Raw genomic sequence first — 16,474 nt, forward strand, 5'->3', positions numbered from 1 at the left:
ACAAGCAACACAGTGGGGAAAAATTGTTTCATTTTGATACAGTTTCAAAATATATTTTCACAACCTTCAAGCTCGATTTACTCGAAATGTGTGAATTGTTAGATAGGCCGTTTTGAAAAGTTACGCGAGATTTAATCAATTATGCCAATTGCCTTCTTGCCATTTAGTATCCTTACGGAACATTTTGTCTATATCGTCAACAGGATAAGACTGAAAGAAGGGTGTATCACTATTTTGTGCAAAATCAAACAAGTCATTTGTAATTTAGACTTGACGTAAAGAAGGGCGTATCATTTTAATGTGCGGAATAGTAAGTTTTTATTTTGCCGAGTTTACGTAATCATTATATCGGAAACGTATAATATGATACTACGAACGTCTTTATTCTAATCGGTGTTGCCCCAAAAAGTAAGAGATGATGCACCTTCTTAAAACATTGATGAAAAGCTGCATACATCACTACATTTGATGAAAATTGGACATACATGTGAAATTATACATTTGGAAACTACTATACCGAAAGAAGGGTGTAGCTCTATTTTGTGCAGAATAGTGATGAGTAGTATTTATTGGATATTGTGTTTCCCCATAGACTGGTTTATCAGTCTTCATAAGTGCCAATAAAAGTGAAACTACTGTGATAGTTCATTTGCAAATGAAATTTGAATTAAAGTGTTCATAATTAGCAGCACCAATGCTAATCTTCTCATGTACTTGTAAACAACTTTGTATGGAGTTTAATTTTCAAGTTTTTTAAATAGATTATTTCAAAACTTTAAAGTAGGTATATAATTTTCTGGGGAATGGTCCATTCTGGGGATTGGTTTTCTGGGGAATGGTTCATTCTGGGGAGTGAAATTCTGGGGAATGGCACATTCTGGGGAATGAGATTCTGGGGAATGGAATTGGGTCCTAAAATTTTTAATGAAATCCTGTTTTTATTTAATAACACGAAAAAGCATGTTACTGTAACTACTTTAGCAATTTTTCCCGCTAAAATAATGGCTATATCATGTTTAAACTTTAATTTTAAAATTTGGTCCATAAATGAACCTTGACGCTTCTGATCATGTTTGACGTTCGCTTAGTCGACAAAAATACCACAGGGGTTTTAGTTCGACCACTGGGGTTGTTCCTATCTGACATTTCGTAAGGGACACGGAAAACAAAATACACCCAAAATTTGAGTTTAAGCCAAAGGATGTGACAAAATCTAAAAAAATGTTTTTTGGGCTTAAACCAACGGAAAACATTAGAAAATTGAGTAAACATGTGTTTTTGGCCTAAACTTAAGCGTTTGGCACTAAAATTGGGACAGGGCTTTAGGACCCTATTCTGGGGAATGGGTTTCGGGGGAATGGTTTTCTGGGGAATGTTATAGAATCAAATTTCTTCCAAGAAATGGTCAAGAAAATCACATTTTTCTGATCGCAGTACGCAGTTGAGAAGAAATGTCACATCAAAGGGGGCTCTCTGTAGGAAATTTCTTGACCCATTCAGTCAAGGAATTTCTTTACTGTTCTTGAGCGAAACAGCATACTTAGTTTGAAACTGAGTATGCTGTTCCGCTCAAGAAAAGTAAAAATTTCTGCTCAAGAAATGGTCAAGAAATCTCCTACAGTTTGCTCCGTTTAAAATGACATTTCTTCTCGAATGCGTACTGCGATCAAAGAAAAATGCTTTTCTTGAGCTTTTTTTGCAATAAATTTCCCACACATCGAGATAGGCGATTACTTTTCTGTTGAAGTGCATACTTCGCTTAAAGGCTGATTTGCTACTGACAAGAAAAGGAATCGCCTATCTCGATGCATGGAAAATTTCTTCTCAGAAATGATCCAGAAAATCACATTTTTCTGATCGCAGTACGCAGTTGAGAAGCAATGTCATTTCAAAGGGGGCTCTCTGTTGGAAATTTCTTGACCCATTCAGTCAAGGAATTTCTTTACTGTTCTTGAGCGAAACAGTATACTTAGCTTAAGTATGCTGTTCAGCTCAAGAAAAGTAAAAATTTCTGCGGAAAGAAATGGTCAAGAAATTTTCTACAGTGAGTTCCATTTGAATTGACATTTCTTTTCAACTGCATACTACGATCAAAGAAAAAGACTTTTCTTGAGCATTTCTTGCAAGAAAATATTTAACACGCATCGAGATAGGCGATTACGTTTCTGTTGAGGTGCTACTACACAACAGGTTTGAAAAAATGTAGCGAAGTTGAGTTTACTACACTCAGGCAAATGGAGCTTGAGCTTACACACTCCGGTTCCGTTCCGCTATCATTGCGTTTGGGCCTTTACGTTACGCAATTCCCAAAAAAAATCTAGCAGACGCGTGATTCATGGATGCTTCCTGTTTTGTTTTGATTCGGCATTTTACCGATTTTACCTCCATGTACCGTTATCGCCGTTATCCCGTTTCTCCTTCGCCGCAGTCTGTCACTTTAACTGTCTGTCAAAAGGAACGCAGGCTTCCTTTCGTGCGCGGATTGTTTTCCTTTCCTCTGGCTTTATTCGACTACGTTTTTCGGATTGTTCAACATCTGCATCAGAATTAAAAATTGAAAAACTTCCGACGTTTTCCGATCCGAGCATCTTGTAGGACTTGTGGACCACCGTTGTGGTCTGCCCTTTCGTTTTTCGTGCTCATCAGTGAGTGGTTGATATCAGCGTTGATTGTTTCCTTCCGAATCGAAAGTGGCAAGAAAGCAAAGAAAAATCTGCAATTTGCACTTGCATCGTGCATTTTTGCAGGACAGGAGCATTGTGTTGAGGAGGTGAGAATCAGACGTATGGAAAACGACTAGGTGCGGAAAATTGATTTTTCCCCATAGCCAGGTTAGCTCTGCTCGAGGTGAGGACGAGTTTTGCGAATAAAAATCCTTCGGGTTGAATCCTGAAGCTCAATCTACGAGAGGACCAAAAGCGCACAGATAACAAAAAAGCAAATGGATGCGTAAGTATAGCAAAACCGCATGGGGAAAATCGATTTCCTATTGAGAGGAAAAGCGTTTTTCCTTATGACAAGCTTTGGGCGTCAATATTGATTGAACATTCTTCCGGATCGCTTTTCGTAGGTTAATTGACGAAGTTGAATCGCTGGAAGCGATTCTGATGGACGATGTTACGATTATCCGGAACAGTAGGTAAGTGTCCTTATTGTGGAATCATAAAAATCCTCTCTTTTTTGATTTCTGGCGATGCAGTCTACTTTGCATTAGAAAAAAAAAATCGATTGCACAACTGCAATAGAGTTCAATTTTCGAATTCCAAAAGGTTAGCCAGATGATAGAGAAAATCGATTTTACTACACACCTCTCATTCAATTTTTGTTCTGATTTTGAATGTGACTGGGAGGGACCACACAAAACCATTACAGTTCCTTTTCTAGTTCTACTTTTTAACTTGAACCAGGCCTGGCTGCGAAAATTAGTGTTCCAGCCAATCATGGCTGGAATAGGGGGGCTTTTTTTTTGGAGACTTGGTCATTATTTTAATGTAAGTCCCTAAAAAGTCAAGTCTTATTCTTGATCAAAATGGTCTTCAACATTTTCTTCTTCTTCTTGGCATTACGTCCTCACTGGGTCAGAGCATGCTTCTCAGCTTAGTGTTCTTATGAGCACTTCCACAGTTAGTGACTGAGAGCTTTCTTTGCCAAAGTTGCCATTTCCGCGCTCAAGGGTTTCCTGGAGCAAATTCCTGGAAAATTGCAAACCCGCTGCATGAATTTCCTGACGAATTCCTTGAAAAAAGAGTGGAATTTTTTTTAGTGCGATCTCTAGAGTAGTCTTTGAAAGTATTCCAGAAGAAATCTCTGGAGTAAAACTAGAAAAATTTCAGAAACTTTACCTCGCAGAATTTTTGAAGAAACTTCTGAAGAAAGTGTGGTATAGTCGCATAAGAGTTTATGAGAATTTCTCTGATTTCTACGACGTAAAGAATATAACTCTGAGGAAAATGACTAGTAGATTCACTGAGTAGAAATAAGTGGCGACAATCTTAATTTAATATGGAGTTTACATTACCATAATAAGGAATACCTCTTTTGCAACAATGGTATAAAAAACTATTTTTCCAAAAATTACAAGCCTAGATAGTAGATAGATAGTTGTGAAGCATTGCATTTGCCAATGAATCTTGAAGGAGACTGTAATATATGTTAAAGCCTAAGGTAACTATATTTATGACTATGTAAAATATGCCGCTGAGATTGCTAGTTTCGAGAAAGTGATGAACAGCCAAGGAATGTGACTTATTTCTTTGAAGACATATAAACGAATTGACCAATAAATACTTTCAACAACAAGAATAGCTAAATGAACTAGAACTACGACTAAACAGACCAATTTTGATAAGACTTGAAGCCAATTGACATTCAAGGCTCTAATCTTACGTAAAAGACAGGAGTAATCACAATAGCATGACTAAAAAGGACATTTAAATGACAAAATTATTTTGACTAGACAGTATAGTAATGACACTACTATTTCAAACAAATTCTAATGGAGTTGGTAATTTTCACAATGCTTCCTTTTCTCAGAAGTAAGGGAAAATGTGTCTGTTTTCAGTAACTATCATGTTACAATACTTATAAAAAAACAGTGTTCAAGTGGGCACAATAGCCTAGTCAGTCTGAGTATTGGTCCTGGTAGAGGGGACACTTGGCACAAGCCAGACCGAAAGTTCAGCCTTGACAAGTAAAGCTGTCAGGCAGCTCCAACTGAATACCATGCAAGAAAAACTTAATTTTTGATTGAACAAATAATACCCCATACCAATTGAAATTAAAATCGAGCAAAACAAATAATTTCTAATCAAAGTTTTATTGTCAAAAAAAAATATCTACATTGGAATGAACAAATTGATGGGAAAATTCAATGAATACATAACAGGTTGTTTCCAATGACTGTGTTTTTAAAATAACACAACAGTTTTATTTTGCGTGTAGTGTAGGCCGTCCCTTGTTTTTCGAAAAATGTGAAAATTTCATTTAATGTTGGTGGGGATTGCTCATCAAACCTTCCGGTCCGCCTCATAGTTACGTACTATTTGGTGCTGGGTGTAGTTCTTGTTTTTCCAGCTGTATTGAAAAGCATGAGCCATAGTCTTTGGCATACAATTGGATCTTTCTTTAGCAGAAAAGAACCGAAATGTCTATCGACGACCGGTGATTGCTAGCAGATATAGTGGAGAGCTTGTCTTGATACGTTCATCGCTTCAAGCTAGTTGAAAAACTGAATACACTGATTGCCTGTCGATCAGAGCCGAACTAGGCATAGATCGTCTACATACATCTGAATCTACATGTCTCCGATGTATTACATCGTTCCAGGTGGGAGTTATCTGATATGTGAATATGGTACCATAACAGAATTTTTCATCTGGATGAAGTGATAAATCATAATATTCCGCAAACTGTATCACACATCTACAGAATGTATTGCGTGAAGTTAAGACATAGCAGAGTATTGGGTACATAGGACCAAGTCCCTGCCGGGTAGCGCGAAACTGATGAGCGATAGACAATAGAATCAACAACACTGCCATAAGGGATAGTAAGCATGTGACTATTGTCGAAACTATGATTAGGAGGCAAATCAACATCCCAAGATCAATTTTTTTGTTACAACCCAATGTAGGTATTATTAAATTAGGCTGTAGAAAATGATAAATATCTGATCACTTATGAATGTGTTGCAAGGTAATAAATGCTCGTAGTCTGTTTTCTTCGAATACATATGTATAAATTGTTAAAATTGCCGAAGCATACGCGGAATTTATTAAACGGATTATGAAATTAGGACTGAAATCATAATGATGATAGATTATCAACTTTCCTTTCGTCGTGCTATTTGTTACCGTTAGAATCACCAAACTGATTGGTTTCCCACTACATACACCAATACAACTGCACGAAAACTGAAGTATTATAATCGCGCGTTGAAACTTATTCAATATCCATATATTACATTAATAAATTCTTGTATACAGCTGGTATAAATAACAGAATCATCAACAGGAAAACAGGATGCTTGTTTTATTAAACATACTCAATCTGCACCTAAAATCTCGGATCCAAATAGTTTTCTAAATAAAAATTGTGTCTAAATAAAACGTGGAGGCCAACAAAACATAATTGAGTAGGAGTTTACAAGTTACTTAGGGCTTGAAAGCACATGAAAAGCAGTTTAAATTAATCTATTAGTAGATCAACACTAATGCTCACATTTTTATATTCTCATTTCATCATGGTCCTCATTGCTCGAGCGGAGATGAACACCCTGGAGATGGAAAAAATCGACAGCGCTACGACAAGGAAACGTAACAGATGAGAAACTATCGATACATTTATCAATTATAAAACCCCGTTTTAATGTTAACACTTTGTTTCTGTTTTTTTCGTTTCAGCAATCAAACAACCGAACCAACTCTACTATCTTTTCATTTCTTCTTCGTTATACTTATAGTCCCTCTGGCACTGAACCGAGTGGTGCGCCTTCCGCTTTTATTAGCGCTGTCTTTGCTGTACGTTGAGCATGGTGTCGGAGGTGGTGTGCTCTGTAGAACATCTGATGTGCTACACGGCGCGCCACTTCCGGCATTTTGTTTGGCGTGCGGGATGGGCAGTGCTGGTGATGAGGTGGAGGGCGCTATTCGGTTTAGTGCCAGAGGGACTATATCTATTTAATGTATCTGAAACTCGTGGGACCGCTTTAATTCCGGCGCCTGCTTGTGGAAGAACCCGGTGTGCTAAACGGTATAGGACATGTTAACGGGGGAGGCTTGGTAGGTCCTCACCCAGCCCGTGTCTAGATTGGCGGACAATTGTCTGCCAGGGTGTGGATTGAGCAATTACAATTACAATGTGAAAATTTCATTTAATGTTATAAGTTCGCCATTGTAAAGTGCTTGTTTTGGTAAGAACATAATCAGGTAAAAATTTAAAGTCCGTACGTGGACGCTAAGTTGGTCCCCCAATGGCCCTGAAGGTATAGGGTGTAAATGACCCCCGTCCGCAAAATCGAGCTCACTGCTCTAGGTCACGCAGCAAGAGTACAAAAAGCGGCTAGTAACAAATTCTTCTGCGCGCGTTTATATTTAGCACAGAAGATTATTTTCTTCACTAGAGTAGCAAGCTCGATTTTGTGCACGGGATCTTCTACATCTGATACCTTCAGGGCCGTTGGGGGACCACTTAGCGTCCACGTACGTTGAAGTCCGTTGAATTTTAACCTGTTTTTTTTTAACCAAAACGAGCACTTGGAGGGCAAAGTGGCATAGTAAGCTTCATAAGCGGATGGTCATGGGTTTGATTCCCAGTCCCCCCGAACAAAAAGCCTTGGTCAGTCCGCATGAAAACGACACGACCTCCACCCGTCTAACACCATGGCCGTCTGAAAGCGAACTGACAACCTGACCCTCTTCTGAGCGAACATGCTCTAGTACAGGGGTTTTCAGCCATTTTGGCTCGCGGAGCACTTTTTGAAAATAAAGCGTTGCGTGAAGCACCTGTTCGTTATCTCCGATAATTCCTACTAAAATCGTGAAGTGAGGTTTACAGCCAGTGACTACAGTTAGTAACCAAATGCTTTTTTTTCATACAAAATGCCCAAATTTGGGGCACTGTATCTCAGCTTCTAGTAGTCCGAATTGACTGAAATTTGGATGACAAACTACAAATAACCTGAAATTTTGTGATTTTTTTTACAATGTAGTCAATGACTACTAGTCATTTTCCAAAGAGTTTCAGTGAGTTGTTCGAAGACAAAGTAAGTAACCGAGTTATTTTATTTTTCATTAACTAACAAACGGTATTTTGTGGGTGGCTGGTGTGTTTTGTAATTTGCATAACTTTTAAAAGTGAATGAGTTTGCCGAGCAAACCAACCGCTCACAACTAACCGTTTTTTAATTGAATTAAAAATAATCGCTCGATTACTTGTTTTGTCTTCGAACAATCCTTTGAAACTTTAAAATTTGAGGCTTGCGGTAGACCTGCTATGATTAGGAAATATCCCGACTTACATTTCAAGTTCGAACAACTTAGCAAATTTCTGTAGCGTAATTTTTCTTTTCCACGCTTAAGGCGAAGTAGGTCGTCTTTGAATTTTGTACTGGGCATCGATTATTGTGGATATTTCGTGTCACGATTGCGATTTAATGAAAATAACTTGGTTTTGCACTGACATAGCTGAAAAAGTATCAGCATGATTTTTTACAATTAAGCACAAGTAGTGATACTTTTCGGAATCTATATTACCTACGATAGGGGCCCAGATAGCCGTAGCGGTAAACGCGCAGCTATTCAGCAAGACCAAGCTGAGGGTCGTGGGTTCGAATCCCACCGGTCGAGGTTCTTTTCGGGTTGGAAATTTTCTCGACTTCCCAGGGCATAGGAGTATCTTCGTACCTGCCACACGATATACGCATGCAAAAATGGTCATTGGTACAGTAAGCTCTCAGTTAATAACTGTGGAAGTGCTCATAAGAACACTAAGCTGAGAAGCAGGCTCTGTCCCAGTGGGGACGTAATGCCAGAAAGAAGAAGAAGAATTACCTATGATAACTGAGTTTTATCGCTTTGAAATTGGGAGCTAAAATATCAACATGGCTGCTAAAACGAATGACGGGCTATTTAGCCTAAAGAAAATAAAAAAAAACCGTGAGATATTCCAAACCGTTTCGAAATTTAGACTTTTATCGGAGTTACTTCAGTTCGGTTTATTTCGACGAATACCCTGAAAGTTTCAAATTATTGTTTTGGAGAAAATGGAATCTAAATCAAGGAAAATCCAATTTTACAGCCAAAACTATACCATACAAAATATATGATCAAATATTCGCCGCCAGAATACTTTCAATCTTTCAATTACATAATATCAACCCAAATTCTCTATATGGCTTGGTTTGATATAATTATAAGCATATTTTAAACCTAAAAGTTGAGATATTTCAAAGCATTGGTACGAATTTGCTCTGCGGAGCACGATCTAAAAACCGCTGCTCTAGTGAACCCGGATAACACGGCAATTGACCAACGCGCAAGAAACAACGGACTTCGCTCTGGACTGATATGCAACATCACGTGCTCTTTCATCTACTGACGATGGTCGAGTGTAAAAGAGGGGCGCAACTTTAGATCAGATCCACAAATAGAATCGATCGATAAAGAAGAATAGTCACACGGGCTCTGTACTAAAAATGAACAGCTGTCAATTTGAATATACGCTCTGGTGAGCAAAGAGCAAATGAGAATAACAAAACGAGCACTTTGCAATGACGAGCTAATAACATTCACATTTTCGAAAAATAAGGGTCGGCCTAGTGTAGACGTCACTTGCTGATGATAGTAACCAATCGATTAAGTTTTCGGCTCAGCTCTCTAGGTTTGTGCTCTTATAATTTTGAGATTTGGCTTCGATTCACCTTCACCTTATACCTGGTTTGTTGCTAAAAAGTAATTTGATGCTTGGAAAATTCCGGCAAGGAATCGTCAAAGAAACCTTTTTTTTTTCTTATCGCAGTACACAGTTGAAAAGAAATGTCAATTTGAAGAGGAATCGCTGTAGATATTTTTTGCAAGGAATTGGCGAGATCAGCCTTTATCTTCGATTCATAACTGTGGTACGATTTTCAATGCCCCATAGTTATGAATCAATGCTTCTGGGCATATAGTTGACATTGTATTTCCTACCAATTGAAATTCAAATTGCTTAAAATTGTTATGAATGCATGAGTTAAAAAGCTATTTAAGGAATTAGAGAGAGTTTCATTCAATTTCGTAATTACAAAAAAATATAAAATTTTGCCAGAATAATCAATATTTTTCTTGTAATTCAAAATACAATTAAGATTGCATAATAAAACATATTCAAATAACATTTGTTGCAACTAATTAGGTACAATAAAAAATAACACGATCTTCCTACCAGAATCACTTATGTGATCTTTGAAGGCTTTTATTTTTAACTCTGATAATATTCATCACAATCCTAGAACCTCCTAGAACCGAAGAAACCCAGATAGATATCATTAGGTATTTTCTGAGTAATCTTTCGACGAATTTCTTGTAGAATTGCAATGTTGATTAGAAGATTTCTTAAGTATTTAGTTTTAGAAACGTTTATTACGTACAGTATTGGACAAAACATCTGAAACTTTTTCGATTTTCGATACAAAATGACCAACTTTGATAAACCCCCTCCCCTTGGTTATGCGACCTTGCCGCGATGGGAGGGCATAATCCATTAGCCCATATGATGGAAACCAAAGGCGTAACCTGTAGAGTAAGGTGGGGCAAAAGTTCGACCTTAGTGGTATAATCAAAGTTTCCAGAAAAACAATAGCAGTTAAAACAAAACAAATACCATACAGTGAACCTTCAACATATTGGCTATAATTTTGCTGAACAAACTTGTGTCAAAATATTTACCCATTTTTAGTTATAACAGTTTCAAAATTGATTGTCTTATTCGAACTTTTGCCCCACCGGTGGGGCAAGAGTTCGAATCTAGTGTGGGGCAAAAGTTCGCTGGCTAAAACACAAAATATCGATACTTTTATGACAGGAATACTTTACACCAGCCGTAAACTTATGTTTGACGAAAAATACACACTGAATTTTCATCAAAAATTACCCAAAACCGGGTTAATTGTAATATACTCAAAAATAGCAGTTTTTCGCAAAACTAAGTAGAAATGTAAAATTTTGGTGACAGTTTTCACACGATCAGACTAATTGAACTAAATTTGAAGATAATATGTGGATTTTAGGCAATTTGTAAATTTTTCCGTGATTTTATACATAGGTCGAACTTTTGCCCCGCTGATTCGAACTTTTGCCCCACTATGGGCCAAAAATTGTTTTCAAGCATTTATGCAAAAACTAATACACCTCAAAGCAACCTTATGATAAGCCCAGAAATGCCCTTACATAAAATATTGAAAAAGATTTTATCTTCAATTGGTTCCATGTAACGAAAGTTTGACCAAAAATTACAATATTCACGTCGAAAAACAACAAATAGCCATAACTTTTCCAAATCTCAATCGATTTTTATGATATTTGGATTGAAAGTCTCTTACTTGAATAGCATTCAAACCACCGTGACATTTATAAGATTTGTTTTGAATTGAGCTAGAAATCTTAAAAAGAAACTCTTACCCCACTCGAACTTTTGCCCCACTTTACTCTAGTGGTGGTATCACATTTTGGCATTTTTTGCTTAAAGCCGAGTCATAATTCATACGGCATAGACGCACTAATATCTCGGATGTGATCCAACGGACATTCTGCGTCATTGATAGAATTGATGCCCATTTCAAATAATTAATCTATTCGAAGTGGACATTAATACTATTGGTGACGTTCAGTTTGCCTTTTGCCAACCAGAATGATCCGTAGCCACTCTTACTATTAGCTAGCTAGATACATACTTAGGAACCCTTAGGAAAATGACTAGTAGATTCACTGAGTAGGAATAAGTGGCGACAATCTTATTTTAATATGGTTTTTACATTGCCATAATAAAAAATACCTCTTTTGTAACAACGGTATAAATAATCTAATTCCAGCTTCATTTTCGCGAAATTTACAAGTAGAAAGTAGGCGTTGTGAAGCATTGCATTTGCCACCAAAAAGTGAATCTTGTAGGAGACTGTAATAGAAACCTAAGGTAGCCTTACTCTTAAATAGTCACTATAATAATGACTATTGATAGTAAGACGCTGAGATCGATCATTAGGGTAAACTTGCTAGTTTTGCAAAACTGTATTCAACAATGAGAGGGATTCATTCTAAACCACACAATTTGTATCCTCATTTATTCCAGCGGCGTTCCGGAGATGATCGAAACGACAGTGTTTCCCACAGTCGGCGAAGAATTGGACAGTCAGTACGTGTGCATAACCTTACAGGTGCTTCCGGGTCCCGCTTACCCGGATGTCAAACCGGCCATAAAGTTAAAAAACCCTCGAGGTCTCGATGATAACATTATCAACAACATCGAGGCGGCGGTGCGGCAAAAACTAGACGAATCCGTGGGCCAACCAGTGGTCTTCGATTTGATCGACATCATTCGGGAGCACTTGACTGAGAGTAACCTCCCTTCGGGGCAGTGCGTGATCTGTTTGTACGGCTTCCAAGAGGGGGACGCCTTCACTAAAACGGCATGCTATCACTATCTGCACAGTCATTGCCTGGCGTGCCATTTGAATGCTTCGAAGCGAAACTACGACGATGAGCTGGCCAAAATGCCAGTGTGGAAGCAGAAAGAAACCAAACCTTATCAGGCACAGTGTCCGGTTTGTAGGGAACCTATCGAGGTCGAAGTGGAACCACTGTCCAAATGCAGACCACCGAGTGAGCTGATCAATGCGCCCAAGTTTCGTGTCACCGATGAGCTCAAAACGTTGCAAGCACAAATGAGTCGACTGTATTTGCACCAGAAGAGCAGGGGCGGAATCATCGATCTGGACGCCGAGGAGGGTAACGTGATTGCCATCGAAACAGAGGGTGCCAACAGTGAGGTGAGTTCTAATTGTATTTTGAGATTCTGTAACATTCCCCAGAATTCCGTTCTCCAAAATGAACCGTTTCCGTACCATTTCCTAGAATTTTAATCCCAAGAAAGCTATATGTATTAGTAACAAACATCCTTGAACTATTATCGATTATTTTCAGGCACCAAAAGGTGCAAACGAAGTACCACAGGTAAACACTCTGGCAGAAACTCTACCGGTATCGCAAGTGCATAAGCAAAACAGCGCATCGGCGGTTAATAGTCAAACATTCGCACAACACGATCGCGGAAACTCGTCTAGACATTTCGGGGCTGGCCCCGGAGGGAGTCGAAATCATCATCAGGGTAACCATCGAACGAATCGTGCTCCTCAGAATGGACCAGGAGCAACTGTGGAGGTCGTTGAGGCTTCTCAGTCTCAGCAGAACAATTCTCACCATCATCATAGGGGAGGTGGTGGTCATCGTCATCGCCGAGGTGGTCATCATCATCATCATCGCCATCATGGCGGCGGAGGTCATCATCATAGAGGTGACGGCGGAAGTTCAACTGCAACCAATGCCAATACAGGAACCAGTCAGAAGAACATGAACAATCCCTGCGCATCCGGTGCTAGGTGACAATTGTTGCCCCCAGAAATCGAACAGTGGACCCATAGTGCACTGAAGCTGCAGCAGCAGCACCATAGGTCGTCGCTAATGCTCCTGGATCGAGCAGCGCGTCTGCTGGATGACGACACTTTACCGCGGCGGCAACGATTGCTGATTTAACACTTGGCCCAGCAAGGTAAGCTCGTACAAAATCATTCGCTCGATAGGATCGATGTGGCAAAATACGCAATTACCGGAGCACTTGCTCCTCTACTATCCGCTCTAAGTAGCACTATCATCACCCAGAAACCCGGCAATGGTTATCATGAAAATGGTATTCGTAGCAGTAGATGTAGCACCATTAGTAATAGTCAATCAAATTGCGTAACGCTGTCTCAAGCGCAACCCCAAACGTGTAAACCCATTCGACTGATTAGAGTATCATACTTTTTTCCTAGCGTGCCAATGGCGGTGAAGCAGGAGATGTTTGTCGTGGTGCCGTTGTTGGCACTGCTGCTGGAAGTTCTGATAAGTTCGGTTCGAATCTGTTGTCCCAGCCGACGATGGAGGCTGTGCATCCCCCCAAGTGCTACTACAGCACTGCTTTGTGATAGGTATTTTGCAATGATATTAGGTGTATTATGTATCTGATTTATCAGGGTAATGCGTGTCTGTGTTGGATTTCGTTGAAATTGTGTGTTGTTTTACATTTCACGACTAGTGCCATTGATTGAGATAACTAAAGATTGTTTGATTTGATAATTCTATTGACTTGCAAGGCTGGTAGCAGGTCTCTTTTTAGAGACTTGGTCACTATTTGAATGTAAGTTTCCGAAAAATTTCTATTTTCAATGATAGGTCTCTAAAGTTTGTCTCCTACACTGAGGAAAAATAAATTCCAAATTCCAAGCAAAATGGTCTTGAAAGTCACTTATTATTCATTATTTAGGTGGCTTTTTGCTCTTCGCGAGTTCGTCATACTTAAAAGTCACTTTTTCTCGCTTCTCCAATGATTTTTTCCTCCAAAAAACCTCAGTCATTTTCCAAAGTATATGCAAAACTACTGTTTTGGCACCTTCGTAACCTACGAACAGTGTTTTAATGATTATGATGAAATCTTGTATTGAACGTGAAAGGTGTCTCCCACTTTCTTTCTTACACAATGAAGAATCTTGAATCCAAAACTATACAGCTTTTTGGCTGATCATTACTCAAGTTATCGGTTTGAGTCCATCAGGGGTGATAGCAGGTCTCTTTTTGAGAGACTTGGTCTCTTTTTCAATGCAAGTCTCTAAAAGTATCTATGTGTAATATAAGGCCTCACTGTTTTTTAACCAAAATGGTATCTTGAGTCACTATTTTCCTTCTCCTTGTAGTGAATTCTGATACAAAATACTCAACCATGAATTTACACAGGTATTACTTAAAAAAAAGCTATTCTTGAATTTTCTTCAGAAATATTTCCACCTTTTCCAGTTTTCTACCGACTTTCCATTAGTTACTTTAGCAGATTTATTTTCCAAAGATTTCTTCAGGAGTTCGTCCGAGAAAATCAGCAAGGGTTTATTCGAGAGTTTAATTCTTCAGGAATTTCCTATATCGAATTTTCAGTTATTTCTCCAACCATTTCCATATGGATTCCTTCGAGAATTTATCTACGGTTTATTTCAAGAATTGCTTCAGAATTATTTAGGTGATTATTTTATGAAATCTATTGGGATTTTTTTTATTAAGGAACTTAATAGACTCCATTGTATTTGATTCATCATTGAGTTGATTCAGAAATTTATCTAGAAATTTCTTCAACATTTTATCCCCGAATTACCCCTACTGTTCTTCCAAAAATACTCGAGTAATTTTCCAAGTAAACACTCCATGGATTCTTCAATATTTCATTTAAGGTTTCACATAAGCAAATAATACAGCAGTTATCCGAACCACTTTACGCAAGTTTCTTCGAGGATTCTGTAAAATGTTTTTTAAAGGACTGCCTTCTAGAAAATTCTGCAGGATTTCCTCAGAAGCTTTAGAGATCCTCGTGAGAATTCATCTACAGAAATTTTATCATATATGAATGTAGCATTTGTTATAGCGATACTTTCAGAATTTTTTTCAGAGATTACTCCAATAATGGACAATTTTCAATGTACTTGGCAATTCCCTGGGGAAAATCCTGGATATTTCTTTGAGAACTTTCTTGGGCAATCTATCAAAAAATTTCTGCTGGACATTCTGGAGAAAAAATAGGAGGAATCTGTGGAGTAACTTCTAAAGGTATCCTTAGAGAAGTTCTTGGTTGAAATCTTTGAAAAACTGAACGACAATTCTGAAGAAAATCCTATGAAATCAGTTGAAATATCCGTGAAGAAATTATTGCTTGAGTTCTTGAAATGGTCCACCACGAAAGTCTTGGACTAACTCCTAGCGAAATCATTTGAAAAATCATTTGATGAACTCCAAGATTTTCTTGAGAAAATTGTGAAAGTATCTTTATACGAATTCCTAAAGAAATTCTTAATGGAGTCTAGAGAACTATTTCCAGGGTGATCCTTAAAAAAAAAACCATGTCGAATTTTTGAAGGTATCTTAAACTAATTTCATGGAGGTATTCCTTAAGAAGGCCGTTGAAGAAACGTTAAATGAATCAGCTTCTGATGGAATTCCTGAAAAAAATACGAGCAGTAATCACTTGTAATTCTAAAAAAAAATAACAACTTTCATTAAAAAAAGAAAAACGATTCGTTATTCTGCAAGAAATACTTCAGAAACTGCTGTAGAACTTTTCTGTATGCAATTTTGGAGAAATTCGAAAAAAAAAACATGACTAATTAAAATTAGTGGTATCCAGATGTTAAACGTTGAATGTCCAGAGATCCTACACGATTCTTCCAAGGGTTCTTCATGAAATTTGAACAGGGATTACTCTCAATTGCTTCATAGATTTTTCCACTAATTCTTCCACTGATTTTTTCCGAAGTTTCCTACAGGAATCCAGCCAAGTAAATCCTCAAAGGTCAATTCCAGAGTTGTTGACGTTATTCGTTCAGGAGATTTACTTGAAAACGCTACAAGATTTCTCCAAGAGTTCCTACATCGATTTTCCGTTTATTCTTTCAACCATTCTCGTATGGATTTCTATAAGAACCACCATTTCTCCCGGGGATTATTCTAGGAGAACTGTTAAGAATTACTAATCCAGCTCTTCCAAACATTTTTCGAATAATTGCTCAAGTAAAATATCCATGAATTCTTCAAAAGTAAATTAAAGGTTACACACCAGCAAACACTACATCAGCCCTTATTCTAGCACACGCTTGATTTTTGTGCTGTAGTATGAAGAATTGCTTCGTTAACAAGAAATATTACAGATT

The 16,474-nt window shown here is 38.1% G+C and overlaps 2 protein-coding genes across 2 annotated transcripts in view; both read left to right on the plus strand.

The window, feature by feature from the left end:
• Positions 1-2,441: 2,441 nt before the first annotated feature.
• On the plus strand, positions 2,442-14,510 carry LOC5574781 (E3 ubiquitin-protein ligase RNF25). Its single transcript, XM_001655288.2, has 5 exons — positions 2,442-2,770; positions 2,828-2,949; positions 3,071-3,139; positions 11,824-12,520; positions 12,675-14,510. Exons 2-5 carry the CDS (start codon positions 2,942-2,944, stop codon positions 13,131-13,133), a joined length of 1,233 nt encoding a protein of 410 aa, XP_001655338.2. The 5' UTR covers positions 2,442-2,770; positions 2,828-2,941; the 3' UTR covers positions 13,134-14,510.
• Positions 13,216-16,474, plus strand: part of LOC5574780 (switch-associated protein 70) — a 96,392-nt gene continuing 93,133 nt past the window's right edge. The window contains exon 1 of the mRNA XM_021852514.1: positions 13,216-13,299. The gene's annotated coding sequence lies outside the window, so the exon portion shown is untranslated. The remainder of the gene's footprint in view (positions 13,300-16,474) is intronic.

This window comes from Aedes aegypti, chromosome 3 (assembly GCF_002204515.2).
Source record: "Aedes aegypti strain LVP_AGWG chromosome 3, AaegL5.0 Primary Assembly, whole genome shotgun sequence".
Classification (NCBI taxonomy): Eukaryota; Metazoa; Arthropoda; class Insecta; order Diptera; family Culicidae; genus Aedes; species Aedes aegypti.